This window comes from Phodopus roborovskii, unplaced genomic scaffold (genome assembly GCF_943737965.1).
Source record: "Phodopus roborovskii unplaced genomic scaffold, PHOROB, whole genome shotgun sequence".
Taxonomy (NCBI): Eukaryota; Metazoa; Chordata; class Mammalia; order Rodentia; family Cricetidae; genus Phodopus; species Phodopus roborovskii.
Window position 1 is genome coordinate 6,569,814 of NW_026125506.1, and position 14,800 is coordinate 6,584,613.

Consider the following 14,800-nt stretch of genomic DNA (forward strand, 5'->3'; position numbering starts at 1 on the left):
CTCATCCACCCATCCATCTATCCATCTATCCATCCATCCATCTATCCATCCATCCATCTATCTATCCATCCATCCACTCATCCACCCATCCATCCACCCATCCACTCATCCACCCATCCATCTATCCATCTATCCATCCATCTATCCATCCATCCATCCACTCATCCACCCATCCATCCACCCATCCACTCATCCACCCATCCATCTATCCATCCACCCACTCATGCATTCATTCATCCACCCATCTATCCATTCATGCATGCATGCATCCATCCATCCACTCACCACCTACTCACTCATCTGTTTACCCACCCATTCTCCTCCTTTCCTCTTCTCCTTTCTTTCTGTTGTTCCTTCATCGCCTCTTTTTCTTCCTTCTTCCTTCTTTTCTCATATTCCCTCCTCTCCTGTTCATTTATCCCCATCTTTCCCCCTCCATCCTTTCCATTCTTCCTTCATTTCATCTTCCTTCCTTCTCCTCCCTCTCCTCCTCCCCCCCCCCCCTTTCGTCCATCTGTCTGTCTGACAGTGTTCGGCTCTCATGACTATGGATTGGCAACCACATCACTTCTGACATCTCTGAGCTTCTGGTTTGGATGTGGTACACTCCAGTTTGCTCTGATTTGTATGACCTCATTGTCAGTGCCCCGGGCTCTCCTAGGTGATGAGGGGATAATCATAGTTTTATTCTCAGGGCTTGCCCATGTCTCGTGCCCTTGCTGAGGCTGGTGCAGGGTGTTCTGGGAGTTTCAGGTAAAGCCCAGTCTGGCTTCAGTTTTCATTTTCCTTCTAGGCTTCTGCATGGCTGTGTGGGCACTGGATGTAACCAGAGCATAGCTATGCTCATGATAGAAAACAGCATGCAGGCTTGCCTGGGCCAAGCATTCTACCTCATGGATCCTCATGGTCTCACAATGCCTTCTTGGAAGGGGCGTGGGGTTCTCTCCATCATCCAGGTGGGGAACTGAAGCGAGTCCTCATTCCTGAGGACTCGGGTCCCATCGCTCTCTGTCCCCAACAGCTGTGTGCTGGCCTTGGGGCATGCACGCGCCACTTTGAATCCCCACTGCTGGCCAGTTTGGGGCAAAAGAGACTCACCGGTTCCAGCTTCCTCATTTTGTCCAGCACTGGGCAGAGGATGAGTTGCCAGATGTGAGCTTCTAAAAGGAGGAACACCTATCTGAACCTTGTAGCAGGCCCCTGAGGGATGAGCAGGATTGGCCGCTGCCACTGGGGTGCTGATAGGGGTGGCTGAACAGGCAGGTGCACACGGTCTTCTGTAGAGCATGGTTTTTGGTTTTTTTTTTTTTTTTGAAAGTTGGTACACAAAGGAGGCCTAGAGCCCTCCAGGACTGGCAGTTTACAAGCAGGTTCTGCTGCAGCCACCAGAGGGCACTCGGCTCCGTGCTGGGCAGATGGGAGTTTGGAGAAGTGGGTGGGAATGTGTTGAGAGATGTAGTCTCACACCTAGTACTCTTACACCAGCTCCTTGGAGAAGGGAGGCACTTCTAAACCAGCGTGTGAGCTGTATTTTATGCCATGGCTGCCAAGCCAGAACTGAGAGATGCAGCCGTGCTATCCGCGTGGTTCGTGTCCTTGGGGAGCCAGCAGTTGGGAGTCTGAGGTAGAGAATTAGGATATAGTGTGATAGTCCCCACCCTAGGCCGCAGCGCTCATTCAGACCATCTACTTAAGCAGCACCTCCTGTGTGCCAGGCAGCTCATTTACACAGCACCTACTATGTGCCTGCTGCCAAGCCAGTTGCCAAGGATGGAACAATGAAGTCTATGTTCTGCCAGGGAGATGGCAATATGACCATGCAGATATCAAACAAACAAACAAACAAACGAATGAACGAACAAACACAAAATAGGAAACTGCTAGCTCAAGCCGGGAGGGGGTTATCAGGGAGGGCTTCCTGGAGGAAGAGCACCTGTCCCTGCCGGGAGGAACTGGGGTTACTAGGGAGGTTCTCAAGCAGACATGCCAGAGCTGAGTTACCAAGACAGAGATCAAAGACGCTGAGCAGAGGAGGGAACTATGGGCCTCCTGTTTGGCCAAGTGTGAGGTTGTAGAAACTGAATTTTGTGCTCATGCTCCGAGAGATGCCCGCGCTTAGCTCCCACCAGAGATCAATCAGCACCTGGCTGGAGCGCTCCGTCCTTAGCGCTTCCTCCTCATCTCTATCCCAGTGTGAGCGATCTCACGGGAAATTGACTAACTTTACCTCCCAGTGATCTGCTTACAAGGAAGATGTCCAGAAAAAAAATAATAAAATAAATCCCGAGACCTACTTTTCTCTTTTCCTTATTCAGGGCAGAGCTTTGCTGGCCTCAAAGTCAGCATCCTCCTGCCTCAGCCTCCTGAGTGCTCGAAGTACGGTAGTGCATCACCACAGTAGCCAAGCCTTGGATTTTAACATCAGCATTCAGCCATCTAAAAATTGCTAAGCCCCTCATTTTATTTAATTTTTTACATTAAAAAAGTATACATTTTATAGTGGTCTTAGGGTTTTTATCTCTGTGTCGAAACTCCAGGACCAAAAGCCAACTCGGGAAGGAAAGGGTTTGTTTCAACTCATACTTCTATACCATACTCTTATCACTGAGGGAAGGCAGGGCAGGGACCTGGAGGCAGGAGCTGATGCAGAGGCCTTGGAGGGAGCTGCTCACTGGCTTATTCCCACAGCTTGCTCAGCCTGCTTTCTTATAGAACCCAGGACCATCAGCCCAGGGATGGAGCCCGCTCACATGGAGGGTTAGGCCCTCCCACATCAATTGTCAGTCAAGCAAGTGCACCATGGGCTAATCTTGTTGGGGGCATTTTCTCAGCTGAGGTTCTCTCTAAATGAGTGTAGCTTTCTGCTGTCAAGATGATAAAAAAAAAAAAAAAAAAAAAAAAAAAAAGACAGCCCACACGATGGTGCCTATAAAATACTATTCGAAAGATAGTTGATGTTAGTCTCAAGTCAAATGTCAAGTGATCGTTAGTTGGGTAGACTCCTCACCGGCAGGAATGTTCTAGGAGACTTAGAGATGCGCCGTTACATTCCAGCAGGCTTGGTCTCCACTCTTAAAGATTATGTGTGTGTTTTCACGGTACCCAGCCGTTGCCAGATGGGCAACATTTATATTGGTTGCGAAGACAGCACAGACAGACTCATCTTGTCTCCTTGTTCCGTTTCCTTCTCAGAGCCAAGAAGAAGAGCAAACCCCTGAACCTCAAGATCCACAGTGGCGTGGGCAGCTGTGAGAACATCCCTGCCCAGCAGCGCTCCCCTCTCCTCTCCGAGCGCTCCCTGAGGTCCTTCTTCGTGGGCCACGCACCCTTTCTGCCCTCCACCCCACCCGTCCACACCGAGGCCAATTTCTCTGCCAGTAAGTCCCTGCTACCCCCCCCACTCACCCCTTGCCCGCTGGCCAGGATCACCGGACCCTCACTGCGCAGGCGCAGTCGTTCGTCTCGTTTCCTGCCAGGTGCATGCTCTCTGTGTTCTCCTCCCTGCTTCTGGATCTCACGGGTCAGGGCACACCTGGAGCCTGCCACCTCCCTCCCACACGTGCAGCTCCTGGGTCCTTAGATGGTTTTGAAGGGGGCGTGATTGGCACTTGGAGGTGACTGGCTGTCACCCTCAGTATCTGCTCTTTGGCTTGCAGGTGTGAAGGAACGCTGAAAGCAAATGGGGGGGGGGTGATTAGAGGGAATATTTATCTTTTCTCTCCCTGCGCACCACCACCTTTCAACCGCGTGTCTTTGGGTGTCTCTGTCCCTGTGGGGGTCTGTGTTGACATCATGGGCATTTTATTGCCTAGGGTCAACATGTATAACTTTTACATCTCGATGACGTATTGGGGTTCAAACCAGGTTAAGTGTGGCCTAGGATTTACAGTCTTATTCACAAACTGCTGCCAGAGACACCACGCTTTCGACTTGAGTACAGAGGGAAGTCCCTGGTGGCAGAGGGATGAGTTTCCAGAAAGTTCTGATCTTACCCAGAGACACTATCTGCTAAAAGGTACAGATGTGGGCAGAGGGGAACCCATTGAAGCGAGCCTAGCTGCTCCTCCACAAGAGCGCATGTTGATGACTGATGGGATATTTGGGGGATGCAGGATGCTGGCTTCCAGAATTGCTGGCCATGTGCCCCAGGGCTGCCACACACCACTGTGCTGTCCTATAGATCTGGTGGGTGCTAGGAGCGGTTTATTGACCACCAGGGTAATTGCTGCCCTTAGTACCTCATTCTGTTCTTCCAACTGTCCATTGCAGATAAGACTATTACCAGAGTATAAAAGGGGAAAACTGAGGCCCAGGGACACTAGAGACCTCCCTCAGAGTCCCACAGCTACCTAGTTGTTGGGCCAAGATTTCAATGTTGTCCTTCCTTTCCTCTCTCCCTTCTGCCCTCCTCTTCCTCCTCCCCACCCCACCCACCCCTACCCGTGGCATGGAACCTAGGCTAACCCTTGTTAGCCAAGCGCTCTCCCACTGAGACAGTGTCTCACTAAATTGCTCAGCCCTGTCTTCAAGCCAGCCTACAGCCTCTGATGCTTTTGAACTTCCTTAGCCTCCTCAGTAGCTAGGGCTCCAAGCCAGTGCACCAGGTCCCTCCGAGATCCAGGCAGAATTGATGTTGCCTTCTCTAAATGTAGGCGTGCGTGTGTGTGTGTGTGTGTGTGTGTGTGTGTGTGTGTGTGTGTCATTTATTACCCAAGTGGTCTTTACTTTCCAGGGAGCCTGTGGGCTCTCTTCAGTGAGAAAATCGGTTATTCCTGTCCCTGGGAAAGTAATAGCTGACACACAATGTTGTGCCAGGCAGGGCCTAAATACTGAACTTGTATTGGTCCACAAACATGCATGGGCATGCGTTGTTGCAGGGGATGCACTGGCGTGTGTGGCTCATCCGAGTGCCTGGGCCGGTGGGGCCCTACGTCCCACAAATTAAAACATCCCAGGATGGACACATCAGCAGCGGGAGGCTGATTTATTTATTTGTCAAGAGAAATCGCTGTCCTAGAAGCCAGAGATTGTACGTGTGGTGGGCCTGCATGGTGGTCAGAGAGTCGCTTGGTGAGCAGGGACAAGGACAGTGACCTGTAGAGCAAACGGTCGGGGCAGTAGGGTGAGGTAAGCCACGGACTTGTGGCTCATTGTGTAATTCATTGTCTCAGATGAGGCTGTGTCTAAACACCCTTACAGGATCTATTGCAGAGTGAGTGTGTCCCACCCCACAGGGACGTAGGGAGGATAGGATGGGGGCTGGCGCTTAGTGCTCTGTGACTCAGTAGAGGGGAGTTTGGGGAGCTATCAGTGTGTGTTACGCGACAGAGTGGTTTGAAACAGTGATGGGGACGAGAACACCAATAGCTGTCGGCGACAGCAGCCATCGGCACTCTCTGGGTGGTGACGTTGGTGTCACGGGCCTTGTCCAAAGCCCTCTCTCTCATAGAGAAACCACCCTCTATAATGTTGAGACTTTCATCATCTCCTCTTGAGAGATGAAGAAATGTGGGCTGAGCTTAAAGACCTGGCCATAGGCCACAAGGTCAGGAAAGCAGCGAAGGAGGGAATCATTCATTCTGCAAGGCCTCCTTCATTGACCCTGGCTTCTTGACTGCCTTCGCTTTCTTCCTGGCTTGGGGAGCCACCTGTGTGGTGGTTTTGTGAAGATGCTTCTCGGTTAGCGTGCTGTGTTCACATGTGTTAGCCCCCCCCCACCTCCACTCCTGGACTCTGCTGTTAATGCTCACTGCATCGATGGGTCCAGGTGGTAGCCGTCCCTGAGGGGCGGGGCAGGCAGCTGCAGAGGATGGCTGAAAAGCTAACTCCTGGCAGCCTCTGCAACTCATCCATCCTGAGTGTCTTCCCTTGAAGCTGAGGGATGACCTAGTCCTCCCAAAGAGCTCTGGGAGTTTCTGTGTTGGCTGCCTGGGGCCTTCCAGCCCTTCAGGGCAGCAGCCATGAAGGGAAATCGGTGGCTCTAACTATGTGACTTCCTTATCACCATCATCATGGTAGCAGCTAGAATCATATCCCAGGGCTTAGGAAATAGTCTCCTTCAGCTAATACCTTGGAAGATGCTGTACCCTCTCTGGGACTGTCCCTCCAGCCCCTGTGGGCATCATTTCCGTAAGCAATTCCTGTCCCTTGTCCTGGAAACCAGGGGCGGAGATGACCACCAGCCAAGAACCTGACCTTGTGTGTACCTGGAGGCTGAGTCAGATCCTGGTATGACAGGGGCAGCGGCAGCAGGTGGCAGTAAAGGGTGGTGAAGCTGAACGGCCATGTTCCCGCAAAGGCAACCGCTGGGGTTATAAAGATACCCGGGACGGGACTGATTATATAATGGGGTTTAATGAGGCTTGAAGCCAAGGCTCATTACCCCTGGAAGAGGGGGAGGAGAGGCGCACATCTCCACAGAGCTTAGCAGCTTGAACCACAGGCCCGTCTCACAGTCAGGACCAATCACAGGCCTGTGGGGAGATCTGGCTCAAGGGTGACAACTCCAGTAGGAAATATGGGTCCCATAGGGTTGACCCAAAGGATTTGGCCTACCAGGTGCCACTGTTGTTGCCTGGGTCCTGTCCCTGTGCTGAGCCATCAGATCTGGGAGTTGCATCTGGCATCTAAACTTCTGGAAGGTCTCGGTCGTATACATTCCCTGATACATTCCCTGATACGGGCCTTGGAATGTCTGCTTTGCAGGCGTGAGAAGTTATCCACTTGGAGATAAAATGATATACAGGTGTCTCTCACACAAAGGCTTGGTTCCTGCGGCTGCCACTTGCTCCAGCCTGTCTCCAGGAAGCCTAAAAATCTCTCCCTCTGTCCCCCATTCCCTCTCCCTGCCTCTATCTGGAGCATGCTCCTGGGGGTCAGTTTAATCTCGGTGACACCAGGGGTGAGACGTTTTTGTATCCCAGTACTGGGTTTCTCCACCAACGCAATGAATCAGACTAAGCCAAATTAATAAATCCAGGGCTTAATCTGAGCAAAGCATTCCTGGGTAGTCCCAGGGGAAGAGGCAAAGCCACAAGGGGGAATCACAAGGTCTGTGGGCCAGACCTTAAATACCCTTTGGGTTTCAAAGTGTGCCTCAGACCAGCAAGAACCACTCGTAAACATATGGTAGAGACAGAGCTGTAAATGTTTGCCCGGTGCAGTGTTGCCCAGGCTGAGAGTTTGAGGCTAACCTGAGCTACTTAGTCAGGCAAACAAATGAAAATTCCTGTTGTCCCCTTAGAGTGAAGAGGAAGCCAGGGAAGGATGTCCCAATCAGAGCTTTCGCAAACCCTGTCCCCTAGCAGGCTGAGCAAATTGGAATCCCGTGGCTCTAGGACTATTTTACCTTTACATTTTGAAACATCACCCTCCCTGTCTGTGGGTCGAGCCTGTAAATTCAATTAAGGCTAAACGGTATTTAAAGTGATCGATCACTTCATCTGTATCGACCAATCACGGACTCCTTTATTTACTCAACAGTACCACATGACGCAGCCTATTTACACACTTGGACTTGTACTTGGTGGTGTAAGTAGCCAGAGCTAATGGAACATCTATCTACAGGGGACCTCCAGGGACTCTGGGCAAGCATTATGCTACCCAAGCATCCTGCAGTTTTGGTATCCACAGATTTTGATTCCCTGTGGATATGGAGGGAGAAGATGAGCTTCAAACACACAAAGTTGCTGGGGTGATGTTGAGAACTTCTGAGCCCATCAGATCGCTTCATCTTTATCATTGTCTTGTATTTGCCCCTCCCCCTTTCATTTTGCGGAGTGTTGGAGTCTAGGTGGCACATTTTTTTGCCTCCTCACAGACCTTTGATCCTGGACCAGTGTTTTTACCCAGTTGTGCTCCATCCTCAGTTGTTGGCTTTGATGGCGGTGGCCTCCTTCATTATGTTTCCTGCCGGTGTAGGGTCCAGTCCAGGGTGGCTCTATTGCATTGAGCTGTTGAGTTGACCTAGATCTCTCTCAACTTTCTTTGCTGTTTATGACCCTGGTGTCTCTGCAGAGGGGCACATTGGCTCTTCAGAATGTCCCTCAGTGGGGTCTGTGTGCTGGGCCCCAGTGCTGGACTTCTGCTATCTGCAGAGTGGAAGGGTACCCAAAGATGTGGTATTGCTCCCTGCTTATAGCATTGTAGATCTCTGTAGAAGTCCCCATAGGGCCATGCTAGTCTCATGACCTGAGTTCAATCCCTAGAACCCACTGCTTGTGAGAGAACTGCCTACCACAAGGTTGTTGTCCTCTAACTTTCAACAGTGCAGCATGGTACATGCATGTCCAACCCCGGGACACCCCTCCCCCAAAGTAAAAAAAAATAAAATGTAATGGAAAAAAGAATTAAAACAAAATCCAAGCCAGGATCAGCAAGATGGCTCCGTGGGTACGAAACACTTGCCACACAAGCCTGGTGACCCAAGTTCAATCCCTGGAACCCGCACAGAAAACTGGGTGTGATGGAGCCCATCTGAAATCCCAGTGTGCCTTTATTAAAATGGGAAGTTGAGGCATGAAAATTGCCTGGAAGTTCATGGGCCCACTGGCCTGGAGACCACCGTGGCAGAAAGAGACCCTGCTCCTAAAAGGCAGAAAGAGACTTGACTCCTTAAAGTTGTCCCCTGACCATGTGTGGATCATGGCCTGGGTACCTGTGCCCAGCCAACCCCCCCCCCATTAAAAAAAATGAACAAATATCACAGCCATTGATGATAAAGTTATATCAACCCAATGTGAACTGGCACGCCATAGATCCAAGTTTGCAAGAGGTACTTGACCTGGGGGCTTTCATAGTTTTCTTTCTTCAAACCTGTGTTCAAGTATCATCCACATCAGAGCTCAGAAGTCACCAGGTTCGGTGAACTGAGGGCAGAGGGTAGAAAGGACTGGCCCGTGGCTATGGGGCTGAGGTTGGAGCATGGTGTCCATCATGTCCCTCTGTGAGTATTCTTCCAAGAAGGTTAGGAACGTCTGTGTCTACCATCTCTCAAAATGTTTAGCAGTGAGTCTGGAGAAACCCACAGGAGACCATGCTTCTGCTTAGTGCTGTGTTCAGGGCTGCTGCTGCTGGTGTGTGTGTGTGTGTGTGTGTGTGTGTGTGTGTGTGTGTGTCTGTGCGCGTGTGTGCACATCACCTGCAAGGCCACTTCCTGGTTCTTATTAACTCCTTTCCTATTACCTCGTCTGCCGCAATCCTTGCCTCTGCACAGGGACTCAGCATGCAACTGACACCCTCAGACCTTTTGTTATGATTGCTCCCACCAGGAACTGTAGCAACCAAAATTGGTTGGTAAGTGGTTGGTGCTAGGAGCCAAGGGTGTCTGTCGTTTGAGTCTATTGGATAAGTCCATCCTGATTCTTGTTCAAGTGTAGGCTGTCAGAGTGGGCAATCCCTGTCCCTGTTATTGGAGCTCAGGGTCTGAATGTCACCTTGGGGCTCAGGGTCTGAATGTCACTGCCTTGGTCTCAGTAACTCCCCAGGTGAAGGAGTCTCAGACACGACCCGTTTTACAAGAGGAGTTATAGAGCTCCAGGACTCTGTGGAGTATACCAGGCATCTGTATGCCTTCTCCTGGCTCCCACTGTCCCACCCTGAGAGTGATGAGACAGGCTCCAGGAGAGGAGGTCTGTGGCTGTGTGGTGCATGACACAGCAGAGGCAAGGCTGGAGCCTAAGGTGCCTTTCAGGCTCCAAGTTTTGTGGGCTTTTGGTATTTTGAACAGTGCAGAAATTGGTATCCTATGAGAAGAGGAGACGTTAGGGCTTGGGGGATGGCTCCATGGGTAATGTGCTCTTAAGTCTGAGCAGCAGAGTTCTGATTCCCTGAAGCCAGGTACAGTCGTGCATCTCTGTAATCGTGGTGCTCCTACAGCAAGGTGGTCCTGAGGCAGACAGGATTCCCGAGCATTTAGGGTACCTAGTCTGCATACACAGTGGCAAAAGCTTTATCTCAAATAAGGTGGAAGATGAGTACTGACACAGAAGTGCCACATATACTCACATACACACACTCACATACACACTCACATACACACACTCACATACACACTCACATACACACACTCACACACTCACACACACATTCATATATACACTCACATGCACACACTCACATGCACACACTCACACACACACTCACATACACACACTCACACACTCACACACACATTCATATATACACTCACATGCACACACTCACATACACACACTCACACAGTGACATACACACTCACATACACACACTCACATACACACTCACATACACACACTCACACACTCACACACACATTCATATATACACTCACATGCACACACTCACATGCACACACTCACATACACACACTCACATACACACACTCACATACACACTCACATACACACACTCACACACTCATACACACACACTCACATACACACTCACATACACACACTCACACACTCACACACACATTCATATATACACTCACATGCACACACTCACATACACACACTCATATACACACACTCACATACACACACTCACATACACACTCACATACACACACTCACACACTCATACACACACACTCACATACACACACTCACATACACACTCACATACACACACTCACACACTCACACACACATTCATATATACACTCACATGCACACACTCACATGCACACACATACACACTCACATACACACACTCACATACACACTCACATACACACACACACTCACACACACATTCATATATACACTCACATGCACACACTCACATACACACACTCACATACACACTCACATACACACACTCACACACTCACACACACATTCATATATACACTCACATGCACACACTCACATACACACACTCACATACACACTCACATGCACACACTCACACACACACTTACATACACACACTCACACACTCACACACACATTCATATATACACTCACATGCACACACTCACATGCACACACTCACACACACACTCACATACACACACTCACACACTCACACACACATTCATATATACACTCACATGCACACACTCACATGCACACACTCACATACACACACTCACATGCACACACTCACATACACACACTCACATACACACTCACATACACACTCACATAAACACACTCACACACTCACACACACATTCATATATACACTCACATGCACACACTCACATGCACACACTCACACACACACTTACATACACACACTCACACACTCACACACACATTCATATATACACTCACATGCACACACTCACATGCACACACTCACATACACACACTCACATACACACTCACATACACACACTCACACACTCACACACATTCATATATACACTCACATGCACACACTCACATGCACACACTCACACACTCACACACACATTCATATATACACTCACATGCACACACTCACATACACACACTCACACAGTGACATACACACTCACATACACACACTCACATACACACTCACATACACACACTCACACACTCACACACACATTCATATATACACTCACATGCACACACTCACATGCACACACTCACATACACACACTCACATGCACACACTCACATACACACACTCACATACACACTCACATACACACTCACATAAACACACTCACACACTCACACACACATTCATATATACACTCACATGCACACACTCACATGCACACACTCACACACACACTTACATACACACACTCACACACTCCACACACACATTCATATATACACTCACATGCACACACTCACATGCACACACTCACATACACACACTCACATACACACTCACATACACACACTCACACACTCACACACATTCATATATACACTCACATGCACACACTCACATGCACACACTCACACACACACTCACATACACACACTCACACAGTGACATACACACTCACATACACACACTCACACACACATACACACTCATGTATACACTCACATACACACACTCACATATATACTCACATGCACACACTCACATATACACACTCATAAACTCACATATACACATACTCACACACAAACACACACATACACACTCACATATAAACATAATACACACTCAAATAAACTCATATACACACATACTCAGACATACATACACACACACATATTCCTCTCTCTGTATCTCTCTCTTTCTCTTCCTCTCTCACATACACACACACACACACACACACACACACACACACTCTCATACATACATGGAGCTTTTTAAATTTTTTTTGTGTTGAAACAGGACCTCATCATGTAGTCCTGGAGCTTCCTGTATAGACAGGGCTGGTCTGGAGCTCACAGAGATCTGCCTGCTTCTCTCTCTCAAGAGCTGGGGTTAAAGGTGTGTGCCACCGGACTTACATAAGTTTTGTTTTGTTTTTAAGAAGAGGGGAATTTGGACATAGAGAAACCCAAGAAGCATGTCATATAACTACAGAGGTCCTCGGTGACTGTGGGTCACCAAGTCCTGGTCACTCAGAAGCCAGAAGGAGCTCCAGATGCCATGCCCATGGTCTCAGCAGGGGCATCTTCTCTTTGACACTGAGAAGGACATAACAGAGGGTGTGGTTCCGCTGCTCCTAGCCCAGCTGTGGCATGGCCTGTGGCAGCCCCTGGAGGCTGTCAGAAGCTGCTGCTTTGGCCCCAGTGATGTGAGTACCAGGATCACGAGCCAGCAGCTCTCCAGGGCCTGTGTAGCTTGCGGGGGAGCCAGTGTGGTGCCTTTGGGGGAAGTGACACAGCTCTTCTCAGCTGTGAAATTGATCATCAGTCATTGAGTTCCAGTGGTCGCCTCACAGATGGTCCCCTAGTGACCATAAAGAGTTAAATGCAGCTTCTTCAAATGCCCCTTGGCTCTCTGGGCAGCAATTTGCTGGGGAAGGTAGGGAGGGCTCCTGGCAGGAGAGCGGATGGGACCCAGTTAGTCCTGGGCACATAGGTCTCCTGCGCCCGCCCTACCAAGGAAACAGACTCTTTTATCTCGCCATTGAGAAGACAATGGATTCATGGGTTCTGCTTATTGAAGTTTAAAATGATATTTAAGTTTTAGGTCGCTTGTCGTCTTTTAGACTGCTCAGTTTTAATCACTTTGTCTCCCCTTGTTACACACCGTGCTTTGTAGCCATGGCCTCCCGGGCACACGTGTTAAAGGCTTCATCCTCAAGGTGGGACTGTTGGGAGTTAGTGCAACCTGGGGAGGCAGAGCCCAGGGGGGAGTATTTGGGGAGTGTGGGGGCTGTGTGGTGGAGTAGGGCGGTTGGGATGCTCCTCGAGTGAATCGCAGGCTCTCCTTTGATTTTCACTCGCCTTAAGGCATCTGCTTTGCTATTCTTCCCTTGTCAGTGTGGCACAAGGACTACCAAAGAAAACAAACCCTTCCCTAATTGATCCTCACCCAGGAGCCCCTGGGTAGGGTAGGGCTGGTCTTCTCAATGCTGTGACAGTGCCTGACAGGGAAGGCTGTCAGGAGTAAGGTTTTTCCGCCCGCTGCTGGTCTGGTCCCGCCACTGCGCCAGCCCCAGTTAACACACAGAGATATAATGCTGTTGGCCAGGTACTAGTTTCTTATCGGCTAGCTCTGTCTTAATTATTAACCCATTTCTGTTAATCTTGTATTTCCACGTGGTCTCATCTTACCGGAGAGCTGGCTGGCGTCCTGCTCTCTCCAGACTCTCCATCTTGACTCCTCCTTACTCTTTCTTCTCTCCTCCTTGTCTCCTAGTCCCACCTACCTAGCTTTCCTATGGCCAACAGTGCTTTATTCATTAACCAGTATGAGAAACATATTTACAGAATGACATCTCCCATCAGAAGGTTTTCCCTTGGCTCACAGTTTGAAGATGCACACTCCCTTGTGGTGAAGAAGCCACGGTGATAGAAGCTGTCTTGTCGCACCCGCAGCCGGGAAGCAGGGAGAGATGCAAGCTGGTGCTGCTTTTCATGCATCTGTGCCCTTGGCCTGTAGGGCTGTGCTGTGCACGTGTAGGGTGACTCTTCCTGCTTTAATGTCTCCAGTCTAGAAACCGAGGAGGCATGACCAGTGATTTGAAATCCCTTTAAATCAGTGCGGTCAAGGAGGCAAGGGGGAGCCAGAAGTGGGAAGTGGGATGGGAGGAATGTCGGGGGACTCATGGCAAGGAAGGGCACAGGGTGCTTCGGAAAAGAACCCCCTTCTGTGGAGACTGAACAGGTTTGGTGTATCACAGTGACAGCAGAAGCGGAGGCAGTATCTAGCCACTGTCTCCAGCAGCCGAGAAACAAGGGCAGACTTTGGTCAGTAAAATACACGCAGGTGGCATTGGGACTCTTGGGACAGCTGGGCAGAAGCTGTCCTGTGACTGAAGACAGAGGGGTGAGCCTTCTCTTCAGGAGGTTTGGTCAGCTGCGTCTTACAGGGCTCAATATGAATTCAAGACTACTGAAGAACACTCTAGATAGATAGCCAGCCCCTCTCTAATTGGAGCCAAAAGCCAGAGGTCACTGGACAGCTGCAAATATTTTTTTTCCTTAGTTCTGGCAGACATCTGACCCTTTCATGACTTGCTTTTCATTAGTGATCTTTCATCCCAAATGTGCCTTGCTGTAACTGTGACCATATACAGGAGAGGAATTGCTTTGGAGAGAAAAAGGTTATTTTGGCTCATGGTTTCATGAGGTTTTAGTTAGTGGCTAGCTGTCCCTGCTGTTTTCTGAGCTGTAATGAGGCAAAGCATCGTGGAAGGTGTACCATCCACATTCAGGGTACATCTTCTGTTCTCAGCTAA

At 49.6% G+C, this 14,800-nt stretch overlaps 1 protein-coding gene across 1 annotated transcript in view; it reads left to right on the forward strand.

Moving 5' to 3' along the window:
- The window catches only part of Ksr2 (kinase suppressor of ras 2), a 313,418-nt gene that overhangs the window by 168,358 nt on the left and 130,260 nt on the right, over positions 1–14,800 (forward strand). The window contains exon 5 of the mRNA XM_051176529.1: positions 3,193–3,377. Coding sequence (XP_051032486.1) covers positions 3,193–3,377 — 185 coding nt within the window. The remainder of the gene's footprint in view (positions 1–3,192; positions 3,378–14,800) is intronic.